Source organism: Pelmatolapia mariae, linkage group LG10_11 (assembly GCF_036321145.2).
Source record: "Pelmatolapia mariae isolate MD_Pm_ZW linkage group LG10_11, Pm_UMD_F_2, whole genome shotgun sequence".
NCBI lineage: Eukaryota > Metazoa > Chordata > Actinopteri > Cichliformes > Cichlidae > Pelmatolapia > Pelmatolapia mariae.
Window position 1 is genome coordinate 48,776,614 of NC_086236.1, and position 24,135 is coordinate 48,800,748.

Here is a 24,135-nt window from a genome sequence, read left to right on the forward strand (position 1 = left end):
GCTGTGTTAAAACTATGCTTGCTCTGTTTAACAGCGCTTGGGAAATATCTTAAATGGCTTTAAATGGAGAATCGCAGACTGGAATTGTCATAAGAATTTTTAAAGCTGTACTGACTGAGGAAAAATTGCATGCACTGGTTACACAGATGCTATATTTAAGATTCGGTGAGATTCAATCTGACTTCTTTTAGCTTCTACTCAAGTTAACAGCTTTTCATTTGTTTCCATTACAGTATTTATTTTCTCACAGTCTACCAGTTACTTGTATTTACCTTTAAATTATTTGAACCGACACTTTAACTCCTTTTAGGGGATGTCCATGAATACAGAAAACTTTTCTTCCACTGGTGGAAAAAATCCAGATGCTGATAATGACTTCAAGATGTCAGTGGGCGTATGGGCTTTAAAGTACAGAATGCGAGTATGATTTCCTGTAAAGGCAGTTACAGTGACTCCGCCCACGCTTTTTCCTTTTTGATCCACCTTTCATCAAATGTATTCATAATTTACTTCCCTCTTTTGTCCCCCCCACCTCCAGCAGTTATTCATTTTCAATCTCAAAACCTGCCTTTGTGATTTAGCCTCTGTACTCACTATATCCCCTTTATGATTTTTCCGTTAAAAGCTGATACACCAATGGATTTCTTCCAGATAGTCAATGTTTTGAGACTTCATAGCAAGATTCAATGAGAAAACTGACATGATCTCTTTTTATCTTCTACTAATACTTAGTGACGTGTTTTCTCCTCATTCTCTGCATCCTACTGCAATCATAGTCACAACTGCTGCACCGGTCTTGTGTTTTGTGCTCTGAGAGGTCTGTGAAAGAACCACAGTGTGGTTACAGCACACAGCCTTCTCACTATACCAGTAACAGATGTTGGAATGACAGAGAACAGAAAAAGTGAAAATAAATTCAAAGGAGAATAAAAATACACCGACTGTGTTAACACTATAACCCCTAAAGTCTAAGTGTGCTAAATCTTATGATAAATGATACTGAAATTTGTATTATTTTCTTATTAACCTGTTAACAGGTTAATAAGTAACTACTGTAATTATGTGCTAGTATGATAAAAAATAAAATAAAATAAAATGCAGCCGATTTGCCACAGCAAATAAAGGTTAACCAACCTTTATCTTCCCCCTAACAAACCCTCTCCTTTGTTCCAACAGGAGCCTGATACCTGACTCCAACCCTGTTTACTTCAGCCATCTTCGAGCTGGGCTTTTACAGCTGGCGGGAATATGATAAGGGCTCAGGTTACAGTCCCGTTTGTTCAGCGATAACAGACTTCCACTACATTTACAGATAGGTAAAGCAGCTCCATGGGGCTGTTACAGAACAAAGCCAGTCAATATTGTGCCAGCCCTTATCAGTAACACATAGAAATCTGTTCCTAACGATCACAATAGCAGGACAAGTGAGGGTGTTTGTCTTAAACTTTCCCGGCCTCTTACTAAAACCTAAACTAAAAGAAAACCTTAAAAAAAAGAAAAGGGTTTGTTTCTATCCACAGCCTAGACTTTATTGAACATATGAAAACAAAAGTACAAACAGCAAAAAGCAGAGGATTAACTTTTTGTAGCAAATAAATTAAGTCACTGTTGATTCAGCACAAGAGGCATCAATCAACATTTTAACACTTTGATATTTAAGTCATTTATGGAGTTGAAGAAAGCTACACCACCTTACTGAAATTTATCCTCAGTCTTAGAAAAAGCAACATCAACACAGTGACTTGAAAAGCAATTCATTTATCTCAATAGCTGAGAGGCTGTAATGTGGCTGAAGATATTAATTTAATATAATTAACACGTATAGTGCGAAATTGTAGAAAGCTAGAGCCAAATAGAGCCTGTTAGCTGATTATCTACAGAACAAGCGGCAAGTGTTGAACACACGCACAAAGTGTAATGAGTATTCGACAAGAATGAAGGCCACAGTGAGCGAGATGTGAGACTTGCACTTTAACTAGTACATACAGTACAACTCACCATATTTATTGTACATTTATGCAATATTTACATACTTCAAACTTGCCCGCAAAGTGTGTGGTTGAAATTACAATCACTTCCATCATCTCTTCAACTCAGCCAAAAGGAGAAAGAGGTTACAAGAAGCTCTTACTGCAATGCCAGACTGGGAAATGAGAGTATGATGTCATCATAAAAAGCCAGGCTTACTGTCAACTTTGTTTTTCCCCTCTGATGTTTAACAGCTGGAGGCTGTAAATTCCTCGGTCACCCATTTGTCCTCAGTTTATTATATATATATACACACACGCACACACAACCTGCTCACACAGAGCGAGAAGCCATGAGAACCATGTGGAAATTTCGTTTCTGCAAACAGACTGAAATCAAGGCAAAACACGCCAAAAAAAAGAGAGAGAGAGAGAAACAGGAAGCGACACAAAATGGTATAGACAGCATTGTACTGAACAGATCTAAATGAATTCAAATGTGCAATAAAAGTCTGAATTTGTCTCAGAATGTCATCTCTAGCACAGAAAGTTTAGCTTCCTTAGTAATAGATAAATGAGCATTCTGTAATTGAGTAAGGTGGATGTGATGGGCAAAGGGTGGGAATAAAGGGGAGGGCAGGAGGGGATCATCTTAGTAGGAGCGGATGGCAGGTGGAACGTGGGCGCAGTCCTGCTCATCAAGAGAGCTGTCGATCACAGGGCGGTACTTCAACGTGACCTGTGATTGGTCAAAAGCAAAGGAGTATGAGAAGCTGAGGATACTGACAATTGAAGCTGACAATAGCTTCAAAAACTGTTTAAATTGTTCTGTAAGACACAGACAAACACACACACTGAGGGGGCCATCACCTTTCCAGTCTTTTGATCAACAAAGGACAGAGTGTGCTTCCTCCAGTGCTGGTCAAACGGCTTCTTCTCCTGACCCTGCAGGGGCTTAGAGTAGTCGTACTCATCCACACGTTCCTGAAGCACAGTTCAAAGAAATGTTGGCAGAGAGCAGATTGTATAGACATTAATTCCATCCTTACGCTAAACATGTTGACGCAGACCTTGTAGTCCTCTCTGGCGTGGGCTCCCCTGCTCTCCTTTCTCTGCTCGGCAGAGTTGATGGTCTGGACGGCGTTCAGCAGCAGATTCTGCAACTCCAGCGATTCCACCAAGTCGGTGTTCCACACAATGCCTGAAGGAGAGAGGAGGAAATTTAGAGGGGAGGAAAAAAACCAAACCCATTTCAAAGTAACACTCCAACAACTTTTTGCACAAGAAGAGCAGCAGTGTGGTGCAGTACCTCTGTCAAAGGTCTTGATGTCTTCCAGGGTCTGATAAATAGCATCCATCTTATCGCATCCTTCCTTCAGGACAGAGCCAGTACGGAATACCGCAGCATGGGTCTGCATGGTCTGAAAGCAGAAGCAGAGAAACACGTTACTCTAAATGAACCACGACAATGAAATATCATGGATGACACAGGGGCCAGTTGTGATGTTGCACAGCTGAGTTTCACAACTGTTTAACCTGTGTGGTGGTGGTAATCAAATCCAGATATCAAGTCATCCCAGCTGATGCTCATTATCATGGTAAAGATATATGTAAGAACTACTGCTGTCAAAATTAACGCGTTAACGCAAATTAATCTGCCATCATGGTCAACGCGAGTAAAATTTTTAACGCAATTAACGCATCTGGAGTGCAGAATAACTCAAAATCCCTGAACTGTTTCTGTCAACGCATTCCGGGCAGTTTGTCCAAGTAGTTACCTTCGCAAATGGGCAGTTGATCTGGTAGTGACGGGCAGCTGAACCAATCAACTCAGTATGGAAGATGATAAACGCACATTGGCCCTCTCGATGGGAAATTTGAGTATTAAAAAAAACAAAACAACAAGACGGAGCAGTCGACCAACATAAAATATTATACAGATTGTGCAAGAAGAAATTTTCTTTTCACCGAAGCACCTCCAGCTTGAAATATCACATTGATGCAAAGCATACGTTAGCCGGGCATGCTGCTAGGACTTTGTCGCAAGCTGGGTGACACGTTAGCCAAACCACTTATGGAGCATCGGGGACTCAGTAAGTCTACCTCGGACATATTGACTGACACAATTGCCAAGTGGATTGCAACAAACTGCAGACCTTTTAATATCGTTGAGAACACATGCTTTACATAGCTTTGATGTCTCGTTTCAAGGACTTGAAGTGCCTCCCCAAGAGTGACATGGTAAGTGCATATATTTTGCCTTTTTTCTCGAGTCTGTTTGCTCATGCAAATGAAATGCGATTAATATAGAATAAAAATGAATGATAATTAATTGTTATTAATCAAAATTAATCCACAGTAACCCTGTGATGAATCTGATTAAACATTTTAATTGTTTGACAGCACGAATATATATTATATATTAGTGTATACTTACCTATTAGTAAATAGGTTTTTTTAAAAGTACATTTTCTATAAATTCTGTGAATCTCGGGCAACTCGACTTGTGTGAAGTGTTTTCAGCTGGACATCGTGTACCTGGAGTCGAGTGTTACATACGTTAAAGTGGCCGCAATTTTCTTTGTATTTATTACACGGCGTGCTGCAGGGAAAAAACTAGTAGTAGCACACTCTTTTTAGCTTCTCGTCCGTAAACACTCTGCATACTATTTCACATGATTCAGTCTATTTTGAAAAGTCTCAAAAGGATCTTCAGCTTTATTGTGAAAGGTTTATGTGGAAAATAAACAAGCGGAGGGCAGAGCCACGCGATGGTTTTATTGTCGCTGTTGCTAAAGACAACGCATAAAAACAGTCGCTTGTCCGTCTGTAGTGTGGTTATTTAAAATATAAGGGAAAGAAAGAACTTTAAGGAATTCTACTGTGACCATCAAAATCATCAAAATAATATTGCCGTAAAATGTTTATTTTTCGACACCATGAAACAAACGATAGCGTAATATGAAACCATAGATGTTTTCATATCGTCATATCGAACAGCCCTACATGATATTGCATAAATGTCTGTTAGCTTAAATATAAAGTTGAAAAAATGTAATTGCAACCAGGCTATTGATCAAATAATGTGATTAATCGCGGTAAATTACAGAAAATGGTGCGATTAATTGGGGTTTAATGGGTTTTTTTTTTTTTAATTTATTGACAGCAAAAGTAAGAACATTTATGTTAGATTGAGCTGTTAGTGAAGAAGTAATATTGAGGAAGTGATAGAGAGATGTACTCAACTACATGAGTTTATTGACCCTAGCTTGGTTTGAACTTCCTAAATCTGCTGCTAACAGATGCCGCCCATATTGACCAATATTAAAACTGATAAAAACAGAACTGAAACAAGCAAAGTATCCTTAGAAACCAAAAAAGGGAAACTAAAATTCACAAACAAATCACTGACACCCGCCCTCAGGCTCCTACTGGATGCATGTATGGTATTGTATCACCACGTCTCAAGTTATCACATTCACACGATTGTCAGAATACCTGACCTCTGACCTTGAATTCAAGGTCACGGGATTCAAACTCCTCTGAGATTTATAGTAGATGCACCTATGGTATGAATGTGGAAGTACTGGGTGACTTCCTTCTTGAGTTATTGCAGTCATAAACTTGGGTTCCCCACACTGGGGTTACGACAATACCCCGTTAACAAAAAGAAAAAAAAAAGAATGAAAAATAAAAACCTATGGAAACCTTTCTTGTGGAGAGAAAAGCTTTCTAAACCTTATTTTGTGGCAGATCTTTCCAGATTGTAACCATTAGTAAGAGATTTGGTGGTAATTATACATTATGTTTTTATGTCCTGATGATTATTATCATTTAGAAAAGATCTACAGATAAGGTGTAGAGTTGTATATAATAAATAATATCTAACAATAATTATAATAAAAATAAATAATTCATGTAAAGCCAAATATTAGTTAAGTACAAATATAACTTATACATCAATATGTCTGTGTTCATGTTAGCATGTCCACCTTCTGCATGTTGAGCCTGATCTCAGAGGTCCTCTGACTTCCGTTGGCAAACCTCAACCTGTCCAGGTTGGCCACAGACTCCTCTCCTGCGCTGGGCTTCAGAGGGGACAGCTTCTCTCCTGCACAGGAAATGACAAAAAAGCCCACGTCAAAATGAACACAGAGACAGCAAAATCACAAAGTGATTTTTCTCTGAATGTGAATGTAGAACAGATATATTTTCTGCTAATATTTTAACAGAAAATATTAAGTCTGTTTTAATCAGTTGTTTTTATGATTTTGTTTTGCATTATTAATGCTTATTTTTTAAGATTAAGGAACTTTTTATTGTAATAAATTTAACCAAATACACTACTTTTGGGATTAATAAAGTATTCTGATTGTGAAAAGCAGAGGTTCTCACCAGGTTTGTGCTGCTCAGCAATGGTGAGGGCGCAAGCTCTGCCAAACACCACCAGGTCCAGCAGGGAGTTGGCACCCAGCCTGTTAGCTCCATGGACACTGGCAGAAGCTGCCTCGCCACAGGCATACAGTCCGGGAACCACCTTGTCCTCGTCGTTGACGTGAGTAATCACCTAAGGGCCAAATATTACAAATCCAAAGCAAGCCCGCTGTGCTCACAACAACAGTCTTAGTGCACGATGCGTGCAGATGACACATGCAGAGATTATGTACCTGTCCCTTGTAGTTTGTGGGTATTCCACCCATGTTGTAGTGGACGGTGGGCAGGACAGGGATGGGCTCTTTGGTGACGTCGACTCCAGCGAAGATCATGGCTGTCTCTGAGATACCAGGCAGCCTTGCGGCCAGCTGCTGAGGAGGCAGGTGGTGAAGCTGCAGGTATACGTGGTCCTTCTCTGGACCAACACCTCTGAAGAAATAAAGAATGTAAACGTCAGTAAGGAACAAGAACCGGCTTAAAAACTTTGACAGACATCACACAGACAGGTGATTTGAGCATACCTGCCCTCTCTGATCTCTATGGTCATGGAACGGGACACCACGTCTCTGGAAGCCAGGTCTTTGGCGTTGGGTGCGTAGCGCTCCATGAAGCGCTCTCCTTCACTGTTAATCAGGATTCCCCCCTCACCACGGCAGCCCTCTGTGATCAGACAGCCGGCTCCATAGATTCCTGTAAGCATGAAACATGAAAAAAAAAAAACTGTTACGTCCAAATATTTATGAATAAATAACAACAGTAGTTATAAGCTTTCATTCCCATCAAAGAAACACAAGGTCAACACTGTAAATGTAAAATCCACAAGGTTTTATTGCCATGGGACAATATAATGTCAATAAAACCAAAGACATTATGCTTTATAGACCCAGTACTGTTAAGTAATTTCACTCACAATTTTTAAATTTTATCTCTAGAATCTGTGAAAAACTGTACTTTTTTTCCTGCTATATCCACCAACCAATTTAAATCATAGGGTTTTCCCTCAGTGTAGCAAAGTTATGCATAAAACATGGCGAAGTCTGCTGCCCTTATGCAACAAGCATTTACAAAGATGGAGCATCAATGCCTCGGACGTTATGAGGTGCCACAGGGCACATGTGCTACTTCATCCATATTTAATGATATCAAATATCCAGGAAAAACAAAAATAAACATGACCTTTAGGAAATAGAAAGTTGTCTTCAGGGTGAAATTTAGATATTTAAGTTAAAAGTCTGATATATCGGTCAATATATTTTTCTTTTAGACACATGAAACATGAACAGGTTTCCCTTACATTTTTTTTGTGTAGTTAATTATTAGTGCAGGTGAAACTGGGTCCTCACCTCTCTTCCCCTCGCACTCTCAGCATCGGCTCTCCCCAGGGCTGCGTACTAAGCCCACTACTCTACTCCCTCTACACATATGACTGTAGTCCTGCCCGCCCAGAGAACATCATTGTCAAATTTACTGATGACACAATACCGGTGGGGCTGATCACAGGGGGAAATGAGGCGGCTTACAGAGATGAGGTCCTGAAACTGGGAGAATGGTGTGCATCAAACAACCTGGCACTTAACATTACCAAGACCAAGGAACTCATCCTGGACTTCAGGCGGAACAGAGCTGCCCCTGCCCCCCTACACATCAACGGAGAATGTGTAGAGCGAGTGGAGTCCCTCAAATTCCTTGGGGTCCACGTATCTGCAGACCTCTCCTGGTCAGCTAACACCATGGCACTAGTCAAGAAAGCCCAGCAGCGGCTACACTTCCTGAGGGTGCTCAGGAAGGAGCAACTAAACACCCCGCTGCTGGTGACCTTCTACAGATCCACCATCGAGAGCCTGCTGACCTATGCAGTGACAGTGTGGCACGCCAGCTGCACGGAGGCAGACAAGAAGAGACTGCAGATGGTGGTAAACACAGCACAAAAAAATCATCGGCTGCCCCCTGCCCTCCTTGTCTGCCGTCTACAACTCCTGTTGTATCAGCAGGGCCAGAAACATCTTAAAGGACACTACCCATCCCGGCTACTATCTTTTCAACCTACTGCCCTCTGGCAGGCGCTTCAGATCCATACAGGCCAGAACAAACAGACTCAGGGATAGCTTCATCCCCAAAGCTATAACCATACTCAACTCAAACTTGCACAAAAAGTAATCTGCACTGAAATATCATCAGTTCTCTGCCTGTCTGTCTCTGTTATCCAGTACTATACTGTGTATTTATACTTATATTAAGTGTATAGTTAAACTATTCTATAGTTTTTAATGTGCTAAAGCACGTGTGCACTTTTATAGAGCTGTTTCTAATCTTGTTATACTAAGTATGACAATAAAGGCTTTCAATTCAATTTAATTCAACTAAGATAATATGACAATGCATTTTAAAAATAATCTTGTTTTATTGTCACAAGTCGTAGGTTACTCCTTTATGCTCTGCCAGACTGCACTCAGATCAGCTGGTTGTTGTTTTTGTGGCGTTCCAGAACACAAGTTGACAACAGAAGTTGTAGAGTGCCCTCTGGTGGACAAACTATGTAAACTCATTCATTTTTCTCTCCAATCTCTTCTTAACTATATTACATTTGCACTTACTAGACATTGACTTGTTATTCATACAGCATCTATACTAGTTAACTTTACTGTAGGTATTCCAAATATATCTTTGAGGAATTTGTATAGTTCCTGTGGCGCTTTCGCTTTCAAAATACAACTCTCCTCAATGCTTCAGCAACATTTTTTGGTTTAATAAATTAAGTTTCTTTTCTCACCAGTGGGATGAAACTGGACAAACTCCATATCCTGGCAGGGCAGACCAGCTCTGGTCACCATCGCATTTCCATCTCCTGTGCTTGTGTGAGCAGATGTGCAGCTGAAATAGGTTCTTCCATAACCCCTGGAAAGAAAGACAGAACTTATTTCTAAGCTTGCAGATAAAATGACAGTTGAAGAAATGTTTAAGCAAAGGCATCTCCTACCCGGTAGCAATAACAGTGTTCTGGGCTCTGAAGCGGTGGATAGACCCGTCCTCCATACAGAGAGCGATCACCCCTTTACACTCGCCATTCTCCATCAGCAGGTCCAGGGCAAAATACTCCACAAAGTAACTGGTGTCATAACGAAGTGACTGAAGACAAGTCAGACAGACGCAGAGAGGCACTTAACTGGTGCTCCTCGGCAACACAAAGATTACGCTGCAGAAAGAAGGTAGGAGAGTATGTGTACTCACCCTTCCATACAGCGTATGCAGCAGTGAGTGGCCTGTTCTGTCTGCTACACAGCAGCAGCGGTGCGCCTGGCCTCCCTTTCCATACTTAAGGCTCTGACCTCCAAAGGCCCTCTGGTAGATCTTACCCTCCTCAGTGCGGCTGAATGGCATGCCAAAGTTCTCCAACTAGGAAAAAAGAGGAAACAAGAGCAACATGAATTCCTAATCTGCTGTAACTGTCTTTTTACACAGCTCTGGGTGGAATGACCCCCATCTGGTGTAAATTAAAAATAAAATAAATTAATAATTGTTTAAATCCACCAATAAGCTGCTTGTCTTTTATTATGCAATGAGGTATTCTTAAAGATCACATGGCTTACACACTCATTTATGTCTTTTGTTTAAGGCCTAGTATTTGCCAATTAACATAATGACTCGTTATGCATGTTAGTGTGTTTTTAAGAGAGATCATACCTCCACTACGGCTGCAGGAGCCTGCTCTGTCATGTAGTGGATAGCATCCTGGTCTCCAAGCCAATCAGATCCCTTCACTGTGTCATAGAAATGCCACCTCCAGTCATCCTCCTCCATGTTCCCCAGAGCTGCATTAATCCCACCCTATTAACCAAGGTAATATTAAACATTATGCGTGTTTACTTGATGACTCAAGATTAGTAAAACATTTGCAATGAGATAGAGACTTTGGTCCTAACTGACATACAAAATCATTTGCTGTAACCACTGATTTACCTGTGCAGCAACAGTATGAGACCTGGTGGGGAACAGTTTGGTGACACAGGCAGTGTTGAAGCCAGCCTCAGACAGGCCAAAAGCTGCCCTCAGTCCCGCTCCACCAGCTCCAACCACCACAGCATCAAACTCATGATCCACAACTGGGTATTGAGTGGAGATCTGAAACCAGTTGAAAAGACAATGTACTGCAAAAACATTTGAAGCAATGAGAGTGTACTCTACGTATGTGGAGTCCTGGTTTGATGATTCATATCATATACATACTGTTTTGCATTTACAAAAAAAAAAAACTTAATGTGGCTTACGTCATCTGATACTTTGACATTTTTCTTCTTGCCATAGATGGAAAAGTGGAAGTTCCTGGAACCTTGAACTGCAGCAGCAGGGACCTGGCAGAAGAAAAAGCAACTTAAATAAAACTAAAACTAATCCCAAACACAAAACACACTGAAAAACCAGACTCTGCTAATAAACACAACAAAATGATTATTCAATGAAGTGAAGTTTTAAAGCTTTAAACGTTCAGTCCTAACAGCACCTCCACAACCCATAATTCATATCATTAATATTTACAGCCATTCATCACTGAAAATGTTACCAGCATTTACACAGCTGATCTTGTCAGATGCATATGTATTTTAAAACCTTCTGTAGTTCACCACTGACTTGAATTTAAAAGTATACAAACCTGCCAGTAGGAGGAACTAAAGCATCACTTTAACAGACACAACAACACTGTGCCCCACTTGCTTTATTGGGAGCACTTAAACGTTCCTGACAAAATGTGAAGTAATTAACATATTTTTTTTTGAGATATCCTTATTCACACATGATGAATAAACCATTTACACTAAGTGACTGGATTTCCCAAAATCACTTTAGTGTAAACAACTTACACTAAGCTAGCAGACCATTGATCTTCATTGCCCTTTGACACAATGTGATTAAGACTATTCACATTTTTTATGCTTTAAATCTATAACATTTTATTCTTCACAGCACAATGACGAAGAGGTTCCCCAATCCCACTGATGCAAATACAGACTCTCCATGTTGGGAAGAAGCTCATTATACATTATAGCGAGGAGGGTCTTAAACACTAAAATGATAATATCATATAAATCACAGGTGATGATTTATTATGTAAATTATCATCTAGCATCTCTTAGATCAACTGACTGTCTGCTTGGCCAACAGATAACAGAGGAGGACACTGAGACTATCCAATGGTCATCTTGAAGTGTGCTCATATACCGAGCATGATCCCCTGAGAAATTGTACTGTAGGTAAGTATAAGACTTGCTGCAAATTCAGAGTAAATAATACTACGCCTGGCTAGTTTCTGTTATTTCTGTCATTTTTGGATGTACTGGGGAGTGCAGGCGATTTACAGGGTTTCTATCAATAGAATCAAGCAGAAAGTATACAAAAAAATCTCCTTTTTACATTAACCGAGTTGATTATCACTATATTTTTAAATTTGCCAGAATAGGCTCCCCGTGTAAAAAAACAAAAACAAAAAAAAAAACGAATGGCATCTGTTGGTGTAAAAGAGCACAATATCTTATACGCAGGATTTTTTTTTTTAAAGAAAAAAAAGAGAATGATTCCTGGTGAATAATAAATAATCTGTTTCTTTTTTTCTGTTTGGTGTCTTCCCTACCTGTGGGGCATCAACAATCAGATGTTTACAAGGGTCAGAAAGCAACAGAAATGACTAACAGATTCATTTAATTTAAGTGTAACTTATATTAATTTAACATTAGAAATAAAAAAAGAACAAATTAATGTTAAGCTGAACCTATAAGTTTAACGATCTGCATGAGAAGTGACAGGGAGGTTACAGTCTGATCACCTGTCAGGTGGTTCCTGCCTTTGGAAAATGATCTGCTAAAATACAAGCAGCATACCAACCAAAAGCATCTGCTATACCTGTGCCACGACATCAGCAGTGATTTATAATGGGGGGGGGGGGAACTCCTGCACAAAACATAGCCTTACAGCACTATGTTTAATAATGGCTGTGAAGGCATTTTCCAAAACAACCCATAGCCAAAAAAAAAAAAAAAAAAAAAAAAAAGCATTAATACACACGACCATTTTTTACAGCGACCTTTGCTCTTGGCGGTTATTTTTCATCTTCGACATCTTCGTCGGTCTAAACCTGTCATATAGCTGCAGTTTGTCCCATTTTACTTTTGTAGCTAACAATAGCGGCTACTTACTTAGAACTGTTTTACACAAGGGCAGCGGCATTTACGACTTTCATGGTGACGAAACGTCTCGGTTAGGCGGACAGTTCAGTCGCCATTAGAAACAAAGTGTAATGTGAACATAATAGAAGTGTAATAGATATAATATAAATCATTTTTGCTGGACCTGCAAAATACCTTTGCTCATAGTGTCACATTGAAACAGCACCAGCTACATAACAGATTACGCAAGGCAGAATCCGCCGGTTATGAAAGCTTCGTTTTAGAAACAAAAAAGGGAAAATAAAATATTATCTTTTACAATACTACATATATAACTATTTAACTTTTAAAAGCATCTTTCCACTACTCACTGCTTTCGCAGTAGATAAAACCCTCTTGGAGAGGAGACGGGACGCCGCGCGGACACTCGCCATGTTGTCAGGAGGATCGTTCCTGCAGCGCTGCGGAGGAACACATATTCTGCCGGACCGGACTAAACCAATGTGCTAAAAGAGGGGTCGCTCATTTATTTAATATTTATATGATAATTATTATTTAAAGCATTTAGCCATGTGTTTTAAGGGTAATTATTAAATTATTACCTTGAAACCATCTGAGTAAATATACAGGGTTTTTTACTGCAACACTTACAGGTTCTTTTTGTAAGCAATTTTTAAAATCACCCTCTGTCGGCTAAGATGGAACGTTAAAGCGTTAAAATTGTATAATCTGCGTGTGCAGGAACAAATGCATAAGTGACCTACACTTTTCATTCAAGGTGAGACACAGCTCCATACATTTAACAGGCGTACGCTGACACGTTGTCAGGATTGCAAAACTATGAAGCCCCTTCGTTCTATTGTTTTTTTTTTTTTATAAACACAATGACGAGCCACGGAGCCAAATGTTGGCTAGCATGTAGCACATAGCTAGCTTTGTTTGTGGTTAGCTCAGCTGTCAAACTTCCGAATCATGAGAGGCTCCTTTCGCCCTGCATGCCCGGTGCATTGTTTGGATTCATGCTAAAAAGCTATTCGTTAATGCACTTTCACATCCAGTGCTTATTCTAAACACCGTTTTGCAGATTGCACACCCTAGCAGATACATTGGCGTTTATTCACTGCTTTTTATTCAGCCAGTGGCAAATGATGCGATAGTTAATGCAGAGTAAATTATAGACGTGTCAAAGAGAAAACACCTCTGAGATTATATGTTACTCGCAAATAAAAATCGAGAAAGAGTCAGTTGTTGGTGATGTTTTGGGCTGATCTCTCTTCGTGTTTGTTTGTGTGTGTGTGTGTGTGTGTGTGTGTGTGTGTGTGTGTGTTTGTGTGTAAAACAGCGGCCTCCATGAACAACTTGAATGATCCCCCAAGATGGAACATCCAACCAGATCCCAGAGGAAGGGGGGCAGGAGCAGGCGATGGCAACCAGTGGAACTACGCCCTGCTGGTCCCCATGCTGGGACTGGCTGCATTTCGTAAGTTACACAAGGAGATTCACCTGTGTGATTGTGGATGAGACAACAGAGTAGAACAGCATATCAATTTCAAATGATCTGCTGTGGTGACCCTTAAAGGGAGCAGTCAAAAGAATATGATGATCAGTGAGTGAGTGTCTGGCTTACAGACACACACAGTATACTGTAACTATTCAGTGGCACGGTCTCTTTTGTCATTAGAATGCCAAATGGCATTTAATGATTAACACAGAAGTGGGGGAAAAAAGTAGACTGAACTGCAGATCAAAAAAAATATAAAAAAATATTGCACTGAAAGGAGACATTTTGAGCCTTCCAGGTTAAGCACAGTAGAGGTTTCTTGCACAACTTTGCATACTTTAAAACAGGGGGGAAACACCTGCAACAGTTGTAATATACAGAACAATTTTTTGTTTTGTTGTTGTTGGGGTTTTTTTTGTTTTGTTTTGTTTTTATTGACAAGACGCACACATTCTGGCTCGCTGCCTTCATCAGGATCACCATAAAACTTAGCGCAAACCTCCCAAAAATTTTTAGGAAGATGGGTATAGGGCAGAGGAAAAACCTACAGCTGCTTGTGTGCTTCCCCAGCATGCATCTGTTCTGATCTGTGTGTGATTGTATGATAGATCATCTCTGTTACTTAGATAAAGTCATTGCTGTGATTTTATGAAATTCAGTTCATAAGTAGCTCCAGCTACTCTACTCTTCAGAAAATCATGGCAGTATCACTTAACATCTTCTCCATTTTTTTTATCCCATTGCCCTTTCAGGATGGATCTGGACCAGAGAATCTCAGAGGGAGATCCAGAACGTGAAAGCTCAGTATGACAAAGATGTGTCTACAATAAAAAGTGATATGGAGGCCCGTTACCGGGAGACTCTTACCGAGAGGCGCAGGGCAGCAGCTACGCTGGAGCTGGAGCTGGAGAAAGAGAGACAGCGGGTCAAAGGGTACAAGCAGGCCCTGGTCTCACAGAGCCAGCAGCTTATGGAAGAAAGGAAGCAGTTACAGCAGGTAAAGATCTGCTGAAGGGTTTATAAGGGATAACGGAGCTAATGAGTAGAAATCTATCTTAAACCTTTGTTTTCTTCCATCTCAGTTACCTGCCACACATCTGTCTTTTGTTGTCCTCCTCTTACATTGAACATTGCACCCATTTTATCATTGTGTCATTTTCCTTTGTAATGCATAGCCTTTACTCACTAACCTTGTATTCTATCTTCTAACAAGGAGCGAGAGTCCTTAGAGGAAGAGAAGCAAAAGTTGGTGAAATCAGGAGCTGCAGGTGCTCTGCTGCATCAAGCTCTGGAAAAAGAGCAGAACTGGTACAACCGAGCCACAGCCACTCTGAAGGAGCTGGAGGGTTTACTTGTGGAGCGGCAGAACGCCTACTGCTCCCTCATCCAGCCTCGAGATCAGCGGCTGGAGATGGAGAAGAACATGCTGCTTAAGGTCGTTAAAGATCCCATTGGGCCAGACCTGGATCTAGAGACTGACCTGAAGGATATTTTTAAGAGAGACAAGCATTGTGCCGACCTGCTAAACATGGACAGGAGGAAGAATGGAAGCCTCATGTGGGTGTACCTCAAGTACTGGCAGCTGCAAATCACCGTCCAGAAACACAAAAGAGCCGAGGAAGCCATATTAGGAGGAAAAATCCACTCAGACACAAAGTGACAAATAGGCAACATTAAGTTGGTGTTTTGGTTTGACTTGAAGAATGTGGCGAGGGTGTGGTTTAGAAATGGAAAATTCTTGTTTTTTTTTTATCCCCTCTGTGTAATAATCTTTACTTGTAGGGATGTTATGCAAACACACAGAAGGTCAATGAGGTCTAACAAGCTGAATATCACCATCTGAAAACTCCACCCTTGATCACATTTTGATGATGCACTAATATCGCTTATAGCAGTTAACCTCAGCTGCTCAGATAAGGATTTATTTCATTTAACTGAAGAAAAACAGAAATATTAGTAGGATTATTCAGGTGATATCCATATTGGATACAAAAATGCATGGTTTATTAAATAGAAGATGATAAAACTTTATAATTTAGCCCCTATAAAAATGTCGATTTAACGTCCATATTTTTGAATGCCATGAATTATTGTCAGTTAAGATTATATCTCGGAAGAAGAATTTTTTTATTCCTTAGATAGGAATTCAGGGATGCCATAACACTCTATCAAATCTATTATTATGTTTTTGTAGATAATTTAAGTCTGTTGTTGAAGGAGTGATGTGGGAGATATTTATAAAGACAACTCTGGGACTTTCTGTTTTCAACAACCTCTCTGTTCATTGAGTTTCCTCCATTTAAAAAAGTCTGATCTCATGATCGAGCACAGCTCGTAGAACAGGGAGGATGTTTGTCATGACTGGTTTGTGGGTACCTCACTAATGTCAGTGACGCCGGACTTAACCGAAGGTGCATGTATGCAAAATAGTGCTGAATAATATAATGTGTTGTAAAAACAAAAAGTAAAATCAAAAAAAGCACATTTAATTTCTTACTGTAACACACATTCACACATGCAATGAAAGGATTTACTAAATCTGTAGCATTTGTCTTTGGTTATCAGGCCTCTCTGTGCTGCCATGTTTTCATTTTGACCTTGGTGATTAAGTGCTGGATGCTAAACTGACACTTGTAACTCTGTGTGATCATTTGAATACATTTGTTTTTGTTTAGAACTCAGTTTGTAGGTTGTCCTTTTTTTCCATAGAGACTGATTTTTGGGGGAGGGGGCTTCAAGGAGCAGCTTCATCTGGATTTAGACACAGGAAAGATATACTTTAATCCGTTAGCTATGTGGAGGCTCATACTGCATGATTAAAAAGGTGCATGCATGAGGAATGTGTAAAAACAACTGACACAAGAATATTGATTGAGGTTTGTGAAACAAGCTTCCAGAAAGTGTTTAATTAAGCTTTACAAACCATAGAAATCACCAGGTGTGACAAAATTGCATTTTCCTCCTGGAACAAAATTATAGTTCACACCAGACTCAATTCTACAGCACCCAGAGCTTTTATGCAAATTATAGCACATCTTTCTTTTTTTTTTAGGATTATTTAGCTGCTGAAGATATGACACTACTACAAATATAAGTATAGCATGTGAGACAACATCCTCGAGTTTGATGTGCATAAAAATAGTACTTCTAAAATAGTCAATTTTAGAAGAATATTTGATTTTGTTAATACTGCTGAGAAATTTACTACAACAAAGGCTGTGATCACTCCCTTCTCTGAACCCGATTAGAGGTTTCCCTGGGAGAGGACATCAGACTCGAGGCCCTGAAGTTCACTCTAACCGGCTTGCTAAGATCTTGATCTATGGTGGCTCCTGTTCCCTGTCTATCTGCTCCAGCAATCGGCTTCTCTTTTATAACAGGCTCTTCTGTGTGCCTAAAGCTGGTTGTGGTACGATCCACCTCCCTGCTGGTGTTGAATAAGGGTAGCTGGTGCTTTGTCATCGCTCCACTGTTGCTGCCCAGCATCAGTATCTGGCTGGGGCTCCTCTCCACCATGAAGTGGGCCACCTGTTGCTGTTTATAACTCTCTCTGCGAATGCTGTCGCTCTCTGACAGCTTCAGCCTGCAACACACAGATCAAGCTTTTCTTACATCCGTGAAACACTAACGCCGTATACAGCTGCGTCACTGCCTCTGTGTTAGTTCACATTTTGAATCGTCTGAATTGTTAACTGCAATAAAACACACTGTACAGGCTTGACTGATCAGAGCCTGGTAAGTCATTTTGCTGAACAAAGCAGATTTTAACTGCTATTCCCTCTAAGTTAAAATACAACATCACCATGTCATGGCTTTACTGCCAAATTACAGTGAGCAAGTAGGCTGCTTCAGTGTAATACTACATCTTAAAACACCACAACAAACTACAAATACACAGCAAAGCTCAAATGAGCGTAACACTGAATATTTTACCCCCCAAAAAAGTATATTTAGTGAGTCATGCACAGCTCAGTATCTAATGTGAGCAACCTACCTGTACTGTGGTCTGGTTTCAAGGACGAGGCTCACCCAGCAGGCTTCATAGCTCTCTTTCTTCCACCTGTTCTCCTCCCGAAGATCACACCAGGAGTTCACCAGGTAGCAGCCTCCTCTGCTCACACAGTGCATGGTGCGGTTTTGTCCGTAACTCAAATGTTAGTAATTTGCTCCAAGATGAATGTCCTCTTTCATGTGGGTGCTTCTACAGATGAATAAAACTCGTGGGATAAAGGATACAACGAGCTGTCAAATCATGCTAAATGTATGTTCAAAACACCGTGAGAAGTGTGTGTGTGTGTGTGTGTGTGTTGGCCAATGTCTTAAATATCCAGTCTTGTTTCTATTTTTACTCCTCTGTGTCACATTGTAGTGAACGTAGTGAATGTCCCTGCTTAAGACATCCTGAAGGTTGTTTTTCACATGAAATGGAACTTTAGTTCTTTCCACGATGTGATCCAACCAGAATAATCCAAATGAAAGCTGAACATGAACCTCTCTGACTTCATCTTTTAGATTTTTATGTACTTTTGGATAAAACTAAGTAGTAATCTTAAACATTAACATTTAATCTATAACTATTCAGTCACAATTAGTGTGTCTTGGGTTTGTATATACACTTTTTTCTCTTATACTGTATGTGTTTGTAAGGATCAGTGCGTTTAAAGCTGCGGGACGTGTTAATTCATCTCTGTGTGATGACAGAAAATATAAAATGACTAATCTGCTTAAACGAGATGAATGCAAGATCGCCTATCTGATCGGGTCAGAGAATCCAGCCTCTTGCTCCTCAAGTGTCTCTCACATGTTGCTGTGGGGAAACAGCTGAAGGCACTTAGAGCGCTAACTGACACTCACAATCTAACTCATTAATCCAAAGCTGCGTCAGGTCCTCGGCTGAAATCACCACACTACAAAGGTGCTCTGTCGCAGTCATCACTGCTACAGCAGGTCAGTAGAGTGCATTCAGTTCTTAAACAGTTTACTTAGTAATTAAATGGTGGATGAGGAGTGGTAGCAGCTTTGAGTTTAACAGAGGTCTTTGATTTCAGATGGAAAGATATAAAGGACAGGTGCAAGGCAGGTTATCACTATACTGGTATTGATGATTGCTACAATAATTAAGAGGGACCTGGCCTTTCCTTATGACCTGTCATACATGTGATGTTACCATGTCAGTTGCTCATATTAAAAAAAAAGCCAAAGTAATGACAGCAGCATATGTAACAACTAAAAACCCAATTCCTAAAAAGTTGGGACACTGTGTGAAATATTTGCATTTGCATTAAAAGGAAAACAGATTCTTAATATGAGAACATGAACCATTTTAAGAAAAACAAGAATGAGAGGAGATACAGGAGTCTAGCTGCTCAACAATCCTGTGTCTCCTTTCCCATATTTCCCATTTCAAGATGCTCCAAATGTTCCCAGTTGCTGAAAGGTGTAGACTGCAGGAAGACCAGTTCAGCACCTGGACTCTTCTAGTACAAAGCCATGCTGTTGTCATAGTTGCAGCATGTAGTCTAGCTTTGTCTTGTTGAAATATCCAACACCTTCCCAAACCATCAGAGATGCAGGTCTTTGAACCGAGTACAGATAACAAACTAGATGTTCCCTCTCCTCTTTAGTTTGGAGGATGCCACATCCATGTTTTCCAAAAAGAATTTGAAATTTCGGTTAATCTGTTCACAGAAGAGTTTTCCATTTTGCCTCAGTCCATTTTAGCTTAAAGGAGATAATGTCACTTCTAGATCCTGGATCGTCGTCTTCTTCACATAAAAGAGGTTTAATCTGCATTTGTGCATGGCACGGTGAACTGTGTTCATAGATAGTGTTCCTGAGCCCATGCAGTGATTTTCACAACAGAATCAAACCTGTTTGATGCGGAGTCGCCTGAGGGCTTGAAGGCAAAGGCACCTATCTGACCTTGATTTTTAAAGTCTTACACCGAAATTGTTCCACAATTTGAATTTTTTTTTTTTGCTTCTGAGAAACTCTGCCTCTCTAAGATGCTCTTTTTATGCCCGATCATGTTACTGACCTGTTGACAATTCACCTAATTAGCTGTAAAATGTTCCTCTGGCTGTGTCTTTGTAGTTCTGCTTACTTTTCCATCTTCTTTGAGACATGTTGCTGCCTTTAAATTAAAAATTAGCTGATATTGTTCATGAAGCATTAAAATATCTCAGATTAAATATGTGATATTTTTTCTAGGCTCTATTGTGAATAAAAAATGGATTCATGAGGTTTCCAAATTATTGTATTATTTTTCTTTTTAATTTACATATTACACAGCTTCCCAGCTTTTCTGGAAATGGGGTTGTAATTGTCGTGTTTGGGATCTGCGTGATGGTCAGTGTGAGGGGATTTTTTTTCTAATATTGTCATTTCATGCACACAGCTCTGACTGTGAGCACAGAAGCCCCTCCCACCTGCTGTTCAAACTTTGTGCTAATGAGGAGTAGCCAATCAAAAGAAATCTAGCTTTAAAGGGAAAGGAAAGGGAGCTAAAAGGTAAATAAGGATTATTCTGAGCTTTAATTCTAGCCGCTCTAGAATAGTACAATGAAGATAAAGTGTTAGAAATTAGCATGATAGGCAAAATACTAAACAGTGCTATTAAAATGCACATGCCAATAAAAAAAAATCATTTTTTATACTTTTGTACACTTACAGTTCACAGGTTCACCACCTTTGTACACCTGCAATTTATGTATCATTCATTTGATAAAGCAAGAGAGATAACACAAATACAGTTAACGATTAATTTGATGGATTGCATACAAATGTCTACAGATGTTACAAAATATTTAAGGTTAAAATATTTTTGGCAGCCCTAATTAAAAGGCAAGTGAAAGTATTTGTTTAAAAATATACTAAATTCTTACTAAAGAATTTAGTAAGAATTTATTAACATAGCAAGATTACAGCGCTGTGCAAACCAAGTAAACCAAAGTAGTTTCAGTGAACACTGATAAATCCGGTCTTATCAAACTATGAGGGGGAAACTGAATCACAGGGACACTGAGGCAGTGGAAGGTATGCTGGACTCATCCCAGCAAAAACAGTCTACTCCAGCGACACATGAGCCACCGTTACATGACTTTGGTTTAATGCCGAATCCTGATTAAAGGAAGTTGTGGCTGAAGCTGCGTTGCTTGCTTGTTTGTACACACCAGTGTCTGATCCTGTTAACCGACACTTAGTTTTCTACCACAAGCAACTGTGCAGCCAGTTTAATCAGTGCAGGGTGACTCTGATAAGCATTAGAAAGCAGTATACATGACAGTAACACTCATGATTTGATGTTAAGTGTTCCAGATCTTAAAAACATCAGACTCTGAGTCATTTTTCCATTTATAGTGAAAGCACCTCTCATCACTAATAATTGTGATTGCATATGTCCATTTTTGAGGTTTAAATTGGATTTGATAAAGTAGAATATGTTCATTTTTTGTCCCTCCAATGCTCAGAAGACTGGAGAACGTTTCATAAACAGTCTGGAAGTTTCTTCCTTTTTCATGAAGCAGAAGAAGTCATTTATCTTCACCCAAAGAACCAAAGTAGATGTTTTCAAATAAGGAATTTATTGTCAAACCATCAAAAGTATTATGCAGTTAAATTATATCCATAATCTGACAGCCTTGGCTTTAACAGTTACAAAAATTGAACTATGGTATCATCAACTCCAAAGGCATATTTTCTACTGGAAACACGTGTCTGTTGTTTAAGCTTCTGAAACAAGTTCTGAACAAACTAATTCTTAATTTGTGGAAGAAAAACTGACCCAAAGAGACTGAAATATGCTGTTTGTCGTGGTATATGTCACACACAGCATCAGTAGCTGAACCATGCAGGCCTTTTCCTGGGCCTCTCCACTATCCTCTTGTCTTTGTCCTGCTCCTTTGGGGTTTCCCCCTCATATAAGACCACAGTCTCCACAGTGGGGGCCTTCAATGGGCCTCCTTCCATGGCTTGAATCTGATGACGAATCATACCGGTCTCCTTGCACACCTTAGCGTAACAGAAGCCACACAGGATGTGTTTCTGTTTCAAGTGGCCACACTCTGGACACGGCTCGATGTTGTTCTGAGGAAGAGAGGGGTGCAGGGGAAAGCAAACAGGGTCAATGGATGTAAGCGACTGCTTCTCTAAATGTTTCTGATCATCTTTGATATTTCTGCACCACACTTTGTGGTCACGTCATAGTAAACACTACCTATATACAGGGGTGCACATAAGTGGTCCGCAGGTGCATATTCGCTGTCAAAATAAAAGACGCGCACCAGATAAGAAGTTGCAACATGCGTTTGCGTACATAGGATTTTCTGGAGGAGGACAGACATTTGTTTAGAACTCTTAAAGATGTCGAAGAAGCAAGCTCCTTTAAGCAATTACTTTGGTGTTCCTCCACCTCCAAAGAAATGTCAGAAGGAGTCCGAACCGCAAAGTTTTATTTTTCTTTCTTTCTGTCCAGCAAACAGGAGAGCTGCACCACTGCAGGTGGCCACTTGACATTAGTGTGACCCGTTCAGCTTCTTATCACATGTGACATGGTCACAACGCTCCCTTCTATTACACAGTTGTAGAGTTGAATAGTGTCATTTTTTGTTTTCATAGTGATGTCTCAGTGAAGCTCAACTCTCAGCGCTCTAATAGAAAATATAATTTTATTCTGTTGGAAATTTCTATGAAACTGTGTTTTAATAAGTGTACAAATTGAGTTCAGACCAAAGAAAATTCCTCACTCAAGGAATTTTTGCCCTAAGGGAGTCAAGAAAGAGGCTGCCAAGTATTAACATTTTAACCTGGGAGTCTAAGAGGACTGACCCAGGGGATGCCACAGGTCTTGCAAGGATGAAACTGAAGTAAAATAAAAATAATCTCATTTCTCCGTAATTGCATCTGTTTAGATAGTTTGATCAGACACATTCAAGAGGACAAACAGCAATTGAAGAACTATAAATAAAAATCTTCGGGAGAAAAAATAATTTCCGAGGGAAAAAATACTTCAAACACAGTATTTTGGGCCAAAGTTCACTGACTTTGCAGCTAAATTAGATGATGCTTTAGAAGAATTGCCTATATAGGTCCGTGCGCTCTGCTAAGCTAAAGTTTTTGCCTCCTAGAAAGATTTTGGGTTCAGTTTAAAATATTAGTATCTTTCACAAAGTACACTTTCATTTCAATCTGTGTACTCTGTGATCTATGGAAGTCACTCCAGCTGGACCCAACCTTAATGAACGAGGTGCTCTCCTTAAATCCTAAATATTACCACTGACTGGTCTTACTGAATGGTTTATTTGCCACAAATCAAACCCCTCTTTGCAGTAAAATTAGGTACCAGTAAGACAGATGTAGCTATAATTTGGTTTAAAGGTTGAAATGACCCACTGAGATCATCCAGGGACTGCGGAGCGTACCTTGACTTTTATAAGTTTGCTCTCAGCTCTCCTCCTGGTGCGGTTGACCTCGATTGTGCGCCTCTTCTTGGGTGCTGCCATCCACATGATGCTGTCCAGGAGGCCGGGTTGCTGCTCCGGGCTCTGCTGCTCCTCCAGCTGCTGCTCCTGGTCGAGCTGAGGCAGGAGGCTGGAGCCGTTCACAGCCAGACCCGGAGCTGCACACAAAAGGAAACAACGTTACAGAAATCATTACGACTTTAACTCCACCGAAAAAGCAACACGACACTGACTGGTGGTATTAAATGAAAAATGTCTTTAATGAGTGTGTTTGTGTGAATGACCCCATCGTAAAAAGAGGCTATTAGCAGCAGCTCACTCACCCAACTGTGCTTCTAGTCCGGCCGCCTGCAAAAGTCTACTCTCAATGCGCAGCAGAGAGCACCTGAGGCTGTGAATTAACGCGGATAAATTCATCATTTTTGTTACCAACACGCTTACTCTTCTCCCAGCATGTCAAACAGCTCACGGTCACCGAGGATCCCTACGTCGTTAAACAGCGACGCCAAGCTGCACTTCGTCTGTTTCATTTCCGGCACACAAAAGGAAGGATTTTGTACGCTGCTGCCATCTAGCGGTTAACCGTGGCGCTGTTATTGTAGCAAAACTGTGCGTCTCAA

General features: G+C 40.2%; 4 protein-coding genes across 4 annotated transcripts; 1 reads left to right on the forward strand and 3 right to left on the reverse strand.

Annotated features, from left to right (window-relative positions):
- Nucleotides 1-1,506: 1,506 nt before the first annotated feature.
- sdha (succinate dehydrogenase complex, subunit A, flavoprotein (Fp)) lies at nt 1,507-13,013 on the reverse strand. Its single transcript, XM_063487083.1, has 15 exons — nt 12,928-13,013; nt 10,667-10,750; nt 10,359-10,520; nt 10,083-10,226; nt 9,630-9,794; nt 9,379-9,527; nt 9,172-9,296; nt 6,923-7,091; nt 6,635-6,830; nt 6,363-6,534; nt 5,960-6,078; nt 3,277-3,388; nt 3,038-3,168; nt 2,838-2,951; nt 1,507-2,706 (listed from the first exon to the last, which is right to left on the reverse strand). Exons 1-15 carry the CDS (start codon nt 12,988-12,990, stop codon nt 2,620-2,622), a joined length of 1,992 nt encoding a protein of 663 aa, XP_063343153.1. The 5' UTR covers nt 12,991-13,013; the 3' UTR covers nt 1,507-2,619.
- A 248-nt stretch (nt 13,014-13,261) lies between these two features.
- Nucleotides 13,262-16,734, forward strand: LOC134636410 (coiled-coil domain-containing protein 127-like). Its single transcript, XM_063486373.1, has 4 exons — nt 13,262-13,334; nt 13,899-14,036; nt 14,810-15,054; nt 15,271-16,734. The coding sequence occupies exons 2-4, from the start codon at nt 13,907-13,909 to the stop codon at nt 15,715-15,717; spliced, it is 822 nt and encodes a 273-aa protein (XP_063342443.1). The 5' UTR covers nt 13,262-13,334; nt 13,899-13,906; the 3' UTR covers nt 15,718-16,734.
- A 545-nt stretch (nt 16,735-17,279) lies between these two features.
- On the reverse strand, nt 17,280-18,185 carry zmp:0000000930 (uncharacterized). The gene is made up of 2 exons (XM_063484972.1): nt 18,052-18,185; nt 17,280-17,640 (listed from the first exon to the last, which is right to left on the reverse strand). The coding sequence occupies exons 1-2, from the start codon at nt 18,183-18,185 to the stop codon at nt 17,280-17,282; spliced, it is 495 nt and encodes a 164-aa protein (XP_063341042.1).
- A 3,451-nt stretch (nt 18,186-21,636) lies between these two features.
- Nucleotides 21,637-24,027, reverse strand: mrpl32 (mitochondrial ribosomal protein L32). The gene is made up of 3 exons (XM_063486853.1): nt 23,839-24,027; nt 23,477-23,673; nt 21,637-22,142 (listed from the first exon to the last, which is right to left on the reverse strand). The coding sequence occupies exons 1-3, from the start codon at nt 23,933-23,935 to the stop codon at nt 21,891-21,893; spliced, it is 546 nt and encodes a 181-aa protein (XP_063342923.1). The 5' UTR covers nt 23,936-24,027; the 3' UTR covers nt 21,637-21,890.
- Between the last annotated feature and the right edge of the window lie 108 nt (nt 24,028-24,135).